Source organism: Mesoplodon mirus, assembly GCF_964341445.2.
Source record: "Mesoplodon mirus genome assembly, chromosome: X".
NCBI lineage: Eukaryota > Metazoa > Chordata > Mammalia > Artiodactyla > Ziphiidae > Mesoplodon > Mesoplodon mirus.
The window spans coordinates 86,521,643-86,532,898 of NC_138981.1; the positions used below are offsets into that span (position 1 = coordinate 86,521,643).

The window sequence follows — 11,256 nt, forward strand, 5'->3', positions numbered from 1 at the left end:
AGGTACCACTTTAATAGACATTCCCTTGAATAATGCTGGCCCTAGACAGAAGTCTGTCTTTAGTATCACTTTTTGCTCATCCATGGTACATTTCCAACCCCTGGTAAAAAAACAAAAATACCTTTTATTTCTTTAGCTCTCCACCCCCACCCTTCAACTGCCTTATTTCTCCCAGTACCTATGATTCTGGTCCTCTTCTATTGTTTTATAGTATTCAACCTAGACAGAACTATTATCCAGGAAGTACCCACTAATCTCAGTTTTCCTGGCTTCTTCCCTTCATTGATACCTAGTTGTCTTGTGTTATATTTGCTTGGAAGCATGCTCCTTTGTTTTCCAGGTTGACAGCTAACTAATACGATAATTCAGTATTTATAGGACTTAAGAAGAAAGAAATGCTCCCTTCCCCTTTCTCCCTAACTCTAAGATCTCTCCCCAGAAAAAAATAAAAGATTTTAATAACTACCTTGCAGAAATAATCCTCTATTGTAAGGTTGCTGTTTGGTGAGGTACATTTTTAAGCAGGTTGTGGCTACGTATTCTATTTATGAATCAGGCAGGCCCAAACCTGATGTTATATTATTGCTTATTCTCTAGTGGTGATTCTTTGAGTGAAGTTGGTTGAGGAGTTCTGAGGAATAATTTATATACTGGTGTTGTCATTCTTCCCAAAAGGTGTGTGACATATATATAAATTATAACCTTCCATTGGTGGTGTTGTTTCCTCCTGGGGTCTTCTATTCCGCACTCCTCAGCCTGGATTCCAGTATCCTGAACCAGCTCTGTTACATTATGGACAGGTACAAAGCCTTTTTACCATTTTATGAATTAATACATCATAATTCCATCTTCATTTTCCAGCTATACAATAATTTATGAATATACTACAATAAGTTTATTGTATATAATACAGTGAAATATTAAATACAATAAAACTGTTATCCATTTTCTGCCAGGACCTTTGGAAAAAGGAAACATGGCTTTCTTTCAGGAATGACCTTCCAACATGGGACTACTTTAACTGTGTTTTTAAAATGTCACTGTGGGGGATATGGATTAAAAGAATTCACAGTTAAGGATCTTTTGTGCAGTGGTACTGTTGCACTCAGCATTGTTAATTCTCATTGCTGTATCTCAAAGAATAATTAGTCATTTACTGACAACTGGTTTAAGTCTACATAGCTTCTCTGGTAAAAAGAACATTTTCTGGGAGGTAAGGGGAGCTATTACCAATTATATGAAACTGTAAGTATTATTTCTGATCTCTTCTAATTTTTTCACTTATGGACTGAAATTGCTCTTTTTAGCCCATAAGTGTAGACCCTTTTGGCGTAACTTATGAGACTATGCCAAGGTTAAAATGTTGAAAAGCTACTTAGAATAGTTCTCAGGCAAGAAAAGATTACATCTCTAAGTTTTCCCTTTATCCTTTCTACTGCACCTTTTTTTCCACATTAGGAAAATATGTTTTATAATATGTTTTGTATCAGTGACTGCTTTTGAGCCTCTGTTAATTTTTAACAGTGAAACATTAAAAGCATTTCCTTTTTTATTGAAGTATAATTTACAGAGTCATATCCTAAATGCATATCTTAAATTTACAAGTATTTATCCTAAATGTACAACTCAATATATTTGAGCCTCTATTAATTTTTATTCTTTGAGGAAAATGTACCACAAAAGGAAAAAAAAACGTAAATAGACAGCTGGATATTTGTGTATGTGCATATATTTACATTTAAAATGTAAACTTTTGTTTATGTTTACATATCAAAGGCATTTAATGGTAAAAGTTCTCTTTGTTCTGTCTTTAGGTATCGTAAAAATTTGACTGCTGCAAAGAAAAATGGGTTGGTACGAAAGGTATGGATGATGAATCTCTGTTTTAAATCACCATTGTTTAAAAATTGAGTGTAGAGATATATGATCTGTTGGGAATAAGAAGGTAAGGGAGAATAGGTGATAATGACAATTTTTTTTCTTTCCCAATAGACAAAATCAGAGTTCAGCTTCAGCAGCAAGACCTATCAAGAATTTAATCACTATTTGACAGCCACGGTTGGTTGCCTGTGGACATCCAAACCCTTCCAGAAAGGATTATATATTGACCCCAAAGTCTTAGCAAAAGCTTCAGTAGCAGAGTACAAAAACAGTTTAAATTTAGTCCATCATCCTGCTCTTTTGGGTTATGCTGTTTTCTTTCTGCTACAGGTAAGAGTATTTAAATGATTTTTAGATTTTCTATAAGAATACTATGATGGCAGAAATAGGAAATGCCATAAATTTAGCGTGTCTGAATTGCAAGACATGTGTTCAGTCATACTTTTTGAGTATCAGCTAACTTCTGGGCATTGTGCTAGGCTCTGGGGATTCAAAGTTAACTTAAGTAATTAGTTTCTACCCACAAAGAGCTTGGGCTTGTGGCAGAGACAAAGTTGTGAACATTACTGCAATACAGTTAGGTGAAGTGAGAAGAGATACAATTGTGAGAAAGATGGGGGAGTGAATATTAGTTCAGTTCTACCTGGGTAGAGGTGGTGCTAGGTAAGAAAAGGGTACAGAGAAGTTGAAGCTTTAGTGAAATCCTTCTAGGCAAGATGGAAAATGTAGGCTAGATGATGTTATAATTAGAGTTGGAGTCTTAGCCAAAGACTGCTGATTTAATGGGTGGATATCAGTATGTAAGCAAGGGGGTCTTCTCAGGACTTTACACCAGCCCTGTCATTTTCAACATTATCAGTGACTCAGAGAACTCAAATGGTGTGCATATCATATGTGTGGATGACACAACAGGATGGGATTACAAATACACTGATAGAATCTGGATTCAGAATTCCCTGAACAGACTGGAACACTGAGAAATGTAACAAAATGAAAAAGTGTATAGAACGGGGGAGATATTCATTGAGTAAATGTTTAATATATTCATGTAAGAACCAGGCACTGTGGTGAACAAGACACATCTGAGTACTGCCCTCATAGAGCTTGGAATCTAGTCAGGGAGGCAGTCATTAAACAGACATCTTACAATAAAGAATGATGAATAATATAGGGAAAGTACAGAGAATGATGAAAAATATACAGGGGGGCTTCTGGAATGCCAGTTCAGGCTTTACAGAAGTGATGCTAATTGGAGTTTTGAAGGATGAGTATGAGCTTGTCAAGACAGGAGCAGTATTTGAGAAAAAGTGTAAAGCTAGAACAGGGGACAGCAAACTTTTTCTATGGAGGGCCAGACTGTAAATATTTCAGGCTTTGTAGGCCACATGGTCTCTGTCAAGATTACTCAACCTTGCTGTTGAAGCGTGAAAGTGGCTATAGACAATGAGTAAACAAACGGGCATAGTTGTGTTCCACAACAGTTTATTTACAAAAACAGGCATTGGACTGGATGTGGTTTGTGGACCCCTATGTTAGAGCATGCTATGTTTGAGGAATTTAAGCAGAATTATACGGCTTGAGTAGGGATTCTACCCTGACTCAGCAGCAGAAGTACCCGGGCTGCTTTTTCAAAAGTATACATCCTTGATTGCTTCCACCCTGACATTTTGATTTACTAACTGGGGTGATATCCAGGATCTGTTTTTTTTTTAAACATGTTTATTGGAGTATAACTGCTATACAATGGTGTGTTAGTTTCTGCTGTGTAACAAAGTGAATCAGCTATACACATACATACATCCCCATATCTCCTCCCTCTTGAATCTCCCTCCCACCCTCCCTATCCCACCCCTCTAGGTGGTCACAAAACACTGAGCTGATCTCCCTGTGCTATGCAGCTGCTTCCCACTAGCTGTTTTACATTTGGTAGTGTATATAGGTCCATGCCATTCTCTCACTTTGTCCCAACTTACCCTTCCCCCTTCCCGTGTCCTCAAGTCCATTCTCTACGTCTGTGTCTTTTTTTTCTTTTTTTTGAATTTTTGAATTTTATTTATTTTTTTATACAGCACGTCATTATTAGTCATCAATTTTATACACATCAGTGTATACATGTCAATCAATGTCTGTGTCTTTTTTGTTTTTTTTTTGTGGTACGCGGGCCTCTCACTGTTGTGGCCTCTCCCGTTGTGGAGCGCAGGCTCTGGAAGCGCAGGCTCAGCGGCCATGGCTCACGGGCCCAGCCGCTCCGCGGCATGTGGGATCTTCCCAGACCGGGGCATGAACCCACATCCCCTGCATCGGCAGGCGGACTCTGAACCACTGCGCCACCAGGGAAGCCCAATGTCTGTGTCTTTATTCCTGTCCTGCCCCTAGGTTCTTCAGAACTATTTTTTTTTTTAGATTCCATATATATGTGTTAGCATACGGTATTTGTTTTTGTCTTTCTGACTTACTTCACTCTGTATGACAGACTCTAGGTCCATCCACCTCACTACAAATAACTCAATTTCGTTTCTTTTATATGGCTGAGTAATATTCCATTGTATATATGTGCCACATCTTCTTTATCCATTCATCCGATGATGGACACTTAGGTTGTTTCCAGCTCCGGGCTATTGTGAATAGAGCTGCAATGAACATTGTGGTACATGTCTCTTTTTGAATTATGGTTTCCTCAGGGTATATGCCCAGTACGGGGATTGCTGGGTCATATGGTAGTTCTATTTTTAGAACTATCTATTTTAAGGAACCTCCATAGTGGCTGTATCAATTTACATTTCCACCAACAGTCCTTTGCCCATTTTTAAATTAGGTTATTTGTCTTAATGGCTTATGAGACTCATGTCTATATTCTAGATTCAAGTTGCTTATCAGATATATGATTTGCAGAGTTTTCTCCTGTTCTTTGGGGTGTCTTCTCATTTTTTGGTTGGTATCTTTTGAAGCACAGAAGTTTTAAATTTGATGAACTCTATTAATTTTTTCTTTTATCACTTGTGCTTTTTTTTTAATGCCTCATTTCCTTCTCCCCCCAGCCCCTGGCAATGACCAGTCTACTCTCTGCTTCTATGAGTTTGATTATTTCAGATTCATCATATAAGTGGTATCTTGTAGTATTTGCCCTTCTGTGTTTGGCTTATTTCACCTAGCATAATTTCCTGCAGATTTGGTCTTTCAGTAGATTGTGGAGGATAAGGGATGTTGTTTTCTCCTCATGATGTCTGTCTGGTTTTGGTTTCAGGTTAATTCTGGCCTCAAAAAATAAGTTGGGAAGTATTCTCTCTCCTGTTCTTTGGAAGAGTTTGTGAAGGATTGGCATTAATTCTTCTTTAAATATTTGGTAAATTTTACCATGAAGCCATCTGGTCATGAGCTTTTTTCAATGGGAAGGTTTTAAATTACTATTCAACCTCTTTTCTTATTATAGGTCTATTCAGATATTCTATTTCTTCTTGAGTCACTCTCAACATTTATTTTTCTAAAATTTCTATATTTTATACCAGTTATGTAATTTCTTGATAATACTTTTTTTTAAATAAAAATTTCTTTCCTTTTCCATTATGGTATATTACAAGATATTGAATATAGTTTCCTGTGCTGTACAGTAGGACCTTTTTGTTTTGATAATACTTTTTATTTCTTTTTTTTTTTGGTTATTGTTTAATTCTTTTTTTAAAATTTATTTATTTATTTATTTTTAACATCTTTATTGGAGTATAATTGCTTCACAATGGTGTGTTAGTTTCTGCTTTATAACAAAGTGAATCAGCCATACATATACATACGTTCCCATATCTCCTCCCTCCTGCGTCTCCCTCCCTCCCACCCTCCCTATCCCACCCCCCCAGGCGGTCACAAAGCACAGAGCTGATCTCCCCATGCCATGTGGCTGCCTCCCACCAGCTATCCACCTCACTCCCAGTAGTGTATATATGTCCATGCCACTCTCCCACCCCGTCACAGCTTACCCCTCACCCCCATATCCTCAAGTCCAGTCTCTAGTAGGTCTGTGTCTTTTTTCCCATCTTACCCCTAGGTTCTTCATGACCATTTTTTTTTCTTAGATTCCATATATATGTGTTAGCATACGGTGTTTGTTTTTCTCTTTCTGACTTACTTCACTCTGTATGACAGACTCTAGGTCCACCAACCTCACTACAAATAACTCAATTTTGTTTCTTTTTATGGCTGAGTAATAGTTCATTGTATATATGTGCCACATCTTCTTTATCCATTCATCCTATGATGGACACTTAGGTTGCTTCCATCTCCTGGCTATTGTAAATAGAGCTGCAATGAACATTTCGGTACATGACTCTTTTTGAATTATGGTTTTCTCAGGGTATATGCCCAGGAGTGGGATTGCTTGGCCGTATGGTAGTTCTATTTGTAGTTTTTTAAGGAACCTCCATACTGTTCTCCATAGTGGCTGTATCAATTTACATTCCCACCAGCAGTGCAAGAGTGTTCCCTTTTCTCCACACCCTCTCCAGCATTTATTGTTTGTAGATTTTTTGATGATGGCCATTCTAACCGGTGTGAGATGATATCTCATTGTAGCTTTGATTTGCATTTCTCTAATGATTAATGATGTTGAGCATTCTTTCATGTGTTCGTTGGCAGTCTGTATATCTTCTTTGGAGAAATGTCTATTTAGGTCTTCTGCCCAGTTTTGGATTGGGTTGTTTGTTTTTTTAGTATTGAGCTGCATGAGCTGTTTATATATTTTGGAGATTAATCCTTTGTCCATTGATTCGTTTGCAAATATTTTCTCCCATTCTGAGGGTTGTCTTTTGGTCTTGTTTATGGTTTCCTTTGCTGTGCAAAAGCTTTGAAGTTTTATTAGGTTCCATATGTTTATTTTTGTTTTTATTTCCATTACTCTAGGAGGTGGATCAAAAAAGATCTTACTGTGATTTATGTCAAAGAGTGTTCTTCCTATGTTTTCCTCTAAGAGTTTTATGTGTCCGGTCTTACTTTTAGGTCTGTAATCCATTTTGAGTTTATTTTTGTGTATGGTGTTAGGGAGTGTTCTAATTTCATTCTTTTACATGTAGCTGTCCAGTTTTCCCAGCACCACTTATTGAAGAGACTGTCTTTTCTCCATTGTATATCCTTGCCTCCTTTGTCATAGATTAGTTGACCATAGGTGCATGGGTTTATCTCTGGGCTTTCTGTCTTGTTCCATTGATCTATGTTTCTGTTTTTGTACTAGTACCATATTGTCTTGTTTACTGTAGCTTTATAGTATAGTCTGAAGTCAGGGAGTCTGATTCTTCCAGATCCCTTTTTTTTCCCTCAAGACTTCTTTGGCTATTCAGGGTCTTTTGTGAAGTATTTTTAAGCAGGGTTGTAGTATGGTTTGAGTTGATGTTTAGTGGAGATCACTTTGGCTTTTTAGTGGAGGATAGAGTTATAAGAGGAGGCCTGAGTGGAAGCAGAGGCACCAATTAGGAGGCTCTTGGTCTAGACAAAATAGATTGATAGTGATTTGTATGCAAGTGGTGGTAGTGAAGATGCATAGAAGTGGACTGATTGGAGATGTACTGCAGAGATAGAGCAGACAGGGCCTGATGGCTTGATCAGAAGTGGGAATGAGAAAAAGGAAAGGACTTTTGAGTTTTTTGAATTGAGCAAGGGGGTTGATCGTGGTTCCATTTATTAATAAGAGGAACACTGATAGAAGAACAGGATAGGTTATTTTGTTTTTTGTGTAGGACAAGTTGAGAATCAAGTTTCGTTTTGACATACTTAAGTTTGAGATGCCTGTTAGATATCCAAGAAGAAGTGTAAGTAGGCAGTTTGAAATAGGGGCTTAGAACTCAAAAGAGAGTGGTTGGAATGAGAGAAATCAATATGGAATTCATCAGCATGGACTATACTTCATCTGTTTCAAAAACACACATTTTTCCCACTTCTTATAACTTCTCAGAGATCAAGATGCATCTTGTGATCGTTGTCATCGAGGCAGCAATCATGATATAGTTGTCATTTGCTGTTTTTGAGTGTGTGCAGGCAGATTGCCAGAATCAGACCTTGCGGATTGGATGTCAGCAGCATGGGGGAAAGATTGGAGATGATGCTGGAGCACTGTTTTAAGCTCTCAAAACCAAATGACTTGGAAGAAGAAGGGAGGGAAGTGGTGAACCATATATGTTATGGACTTTCCTTGAAGTAAGGGCCAAAAGTAGGTTAGATTTATGCAATTGAGACCCAAGCACCATAGCCTTTATTAATTCCTTTAAGAAATGCTACATAATCAACACTCTGGCACAGAGGATGATATTGTGTGAAAAAACATAGATATCCACAACGCTTGAGTAGAAAAGTAATTCACAAGAGTTGGACTCTGAATGTGAAGTTTTAGAAATACTTTCACCACTTAATTTTGTTTATATTTACCATTTCATGTTTGTAAAAATGATATATGATCAAAATCTGCCTACATCTAAAACTCTTTCAATCATTATAAAATAAAAACTTCTAAGTGTTAAAAATGCATTGTCTTATATGTAGTTTAATAGGCAGAGTTTTTTCTTAGTGATACATAAAAAAAGTTGTTAGAATTGATGGCTCTTCAGTGAAGTACAGTAGGTGATAGTTAAAGCCGGGGAATAACTAGCTAGCTCACCTAGCTCTGAGTTTTTATAAAGAATTACAAATTCACAGAATCTACTGGGTACCCAGACTACCTCACCAGGCTTCATCCTCATCCTTCAAAGCTCAATTCAGGAAATCATATTCTTCAGAAAAAGCCCACCTTCCATCTCCACCCCAGTGGCTGAGTACAGAATTTTAAAAAATGAAGCCAAATATTAGCAAAATGGTGCTCACTTTATCCACTGTGATTTTATTTTTTTTCTGTTTGTGCTTCTAGGGAGAAATATGGAAGGTTATAGTGGGTGCTTATTCAAAAGGAATCCAAGAGTGTTGGTAGGAATAGAACATAGCAAATGAATCAGATAGTGAAGAGCCATCTTAATTTTCTGGTAATTTTTGCTAACCAAATATTTTCATCCCCATTTCTCTCCATTTTCTTTTTTGTTTTTGTTTTGAAAGCAATGGCCAAGAGAAAGGAAAGTAAACGTGAGCTCTATTCGGGTAAGTAAATTTATTTTCATCATGTTCAGGGATTTCATAAAGCTTCATTTCATCAGAAGAATGTATACCTTTACTTTTTCCCAAATCCCAAGTCTGATGCCTAGACAAAGTCAAAGTGAAGTGTTTGCCTTCTGAATTAATTCCAGTGACTTTTATGTGACTTCGTTGGCACATACCCTCTACATAGATAAAACTATTCATAGTTTGACTCTTGCTGTTGTGTCTGTGCATCATCTTATTTTATAATACACTTGCATGTAGTCAAAATGTCACTGTAATGCATCTTAGTTAACAAAGCCAAGCACAATTGTCTCAGTATAGAAACTCTGCTGTGTATATATTTAATATAGGAAGTAATATAATAATGTCTGTGTTGTCTGTTTTAGATGTTAAATTCCTAGAGTGCGGGAATGATGACCCATTTCCATTTCACAGTACTTGTTCATTTGAACAGCTGAATTTTTTGCCAATATAATAAAAGGAATATTTAGCCCTTAAACTTCGGGTACTCTCCGGTTTGACTGTTACTTAGTGACTGAGTTTCAGTTACAAACCTGGCCACTCGAGCTAACTCTTGGTATGTGCATCCAAGATGCTGGGAACTTTTCCTAGGCAAAGAAGAGGAGGTAGAGAATAAGCAAACGAAATATTTGATAAGTAATTTTCCCTTTTCTGTGCCTTCAGGGGAAGAAATGGAACTGGTATTTGGACTATTTATTTTCAGAGGGGTTACAAGGCTTGAAACTTTTCATAAGAAGCAGTATTCATCGTTCTTCTGTCCCCTGAGCAGAGAGCATAAACCACCTGATCAACATTAAATGAATATTGACAGAAACAAACTGAGCATATGGGACTAAATTCCTTCCTTGTTGCTGGAGAGGTCAAGTGGCTCAACTTGAGTTTCCATACTCATTTCACCAACAGACTGCCATCCTCAGGGAGTGCTTAGACTGGCCTTCTATCCATGGCTCAGGAGAGCCTCAATGTGGCTAATTTTATTTTTCAGGATCTAGATTCTTTAGCTCATTAGTGAAAAATGACTTCATCATCAGGCTCTGCCTTCCACCAAATTATACATAAAGAGACATATCTGTTATGTGGTGGGATTTTTCACATTCTTGTGGACTATGAGCTGCATTTTTGATGGAAGAGAGCAGGTAAATAATATATGGTGGCATTTAAGCTACAGACATATTCATGCAAAATACTCAGCTGCCTCTGTAAAACCTCTGTGGATATTGCCATTTTTCTTATTGTGAACAGCCACACCAACACCAAGTTAAGAGGATACATTTCTAGCTCTAAAAGGTGGCTCTAAGTAGTTGGTAGATTTCTGGGCCTGCACTGATAGCAGTTTGATGAGATAGGGAAGAGGATTGTGGGATAATCTACGTTCCTACTTATACCAGTTTGATTTCACAAAACTGCTCTATTTTGTGTGTGCGCACATGTATGTGTATGTATATATCCCATTTTTGAGTGTTTAGGTCCAAATAAACTAACTGTAACTATTTTCAGGAATAATTCTGAAGCTTTTAAAAATTGTATAATAGCTAGAGTATCTTGCTGAAAATTGACTACAAAATTTTGCTTCAGCGCTACTGAATAACTCTCCCTCTTTTAATAAAATTTGTATCATTTGAAAGAAATCAAGCTGAATTTATTTTTATTTATTTATTTATTTATTTTATTTATTATTTTTTTTGTGTGTGGTACGCGGGCCTCTCACTGTTGTGGCCTCTCCCGTTGCAGAGCACAGGCTCCAGACATGCAGGCTCAGCGGCCATGGCTCACAGGTCTAGCCTCTCCGTGGCATGTGGGATCCTCCCAGACTGGGGCACGAACCCGTGTCCCCTGCATCGGCAGGCGGACTCTCAACCACTGCGCCACCAGGGAAGCCCTATTTTTATTTTTAAGTGCACATTGTGGCTCTTTTTTTTTTCCTTTTAAAGCAAAACAGAACCCTAAACTATATTATTGGATGGTGTTCAAGCTAGAAATACTATCTATTCATTCATTTTTTTCATTCATTTTTGATTTAATACTTATTTATTGAGCTTGCCATATACCATGTATTCTTCTGTGTGCTGGTTATACAGTGTCTGCTTTTGTGGAATTTACTACATTCCATTGGAGAATACAGATAATACAGATGTAAACAAACGTACAATATCAGGTGAAAAAGCAAGGAATAGGGACAGAAACAAACTGAGCGTATGGGACTAAATTCTTTCCTCACTGGTAGAGAGGCCAAGTGGCTCCACTTGAGTT

The 11,256-nt window shown here is 37.4% G+C and overlaps 1 protein-coding gene across 5 annotated transcripts in view; it reads left to right on the forward strand.

Moving 5' to 3' along the window:
* Window positions 1-11,055, forward strand: part of CENPI (centromere protein I) — a 57,148-nt gene extending 46,093 nt beyond the window's left edge. For 3 of the 5 annotated variants that reach the window (XM_082609103.1, XM_082609104.1, XM_082609105.1), the window contains exons 17-21: window positions 676-800; window positions 1,815-1,863; window positions 1,993-2,211; window positions 8,944-8,985; window positions 9,670-11,053. In XM_082609103.1, coding sequence (XP_082465229.1) covers window positions 676-800; window positions 1,815-1,863; window positions 1,993-2,211; window positions 8,944-8,985; window positions 9,670-9,771 — 537 coding nt within the window. In that variant the 3' untranslated portion in view covers window positions 9,772-11,053. Of the gene's footprint in view, window positions 1-675; window positions 801-1,814; window positions 1,864-1,992; window positions 2,212-8,761; window positions 8,818-8,943; window positions 8,986-9,669 lie in introns of all 5 variants that reach the window. The other 2 variants (XM_082609106.1, XM_082609107.1) reach the window with 2 other exon arrangements.
* Window positions 11,056-11,256: the final 201 nt, after the last annotated feature.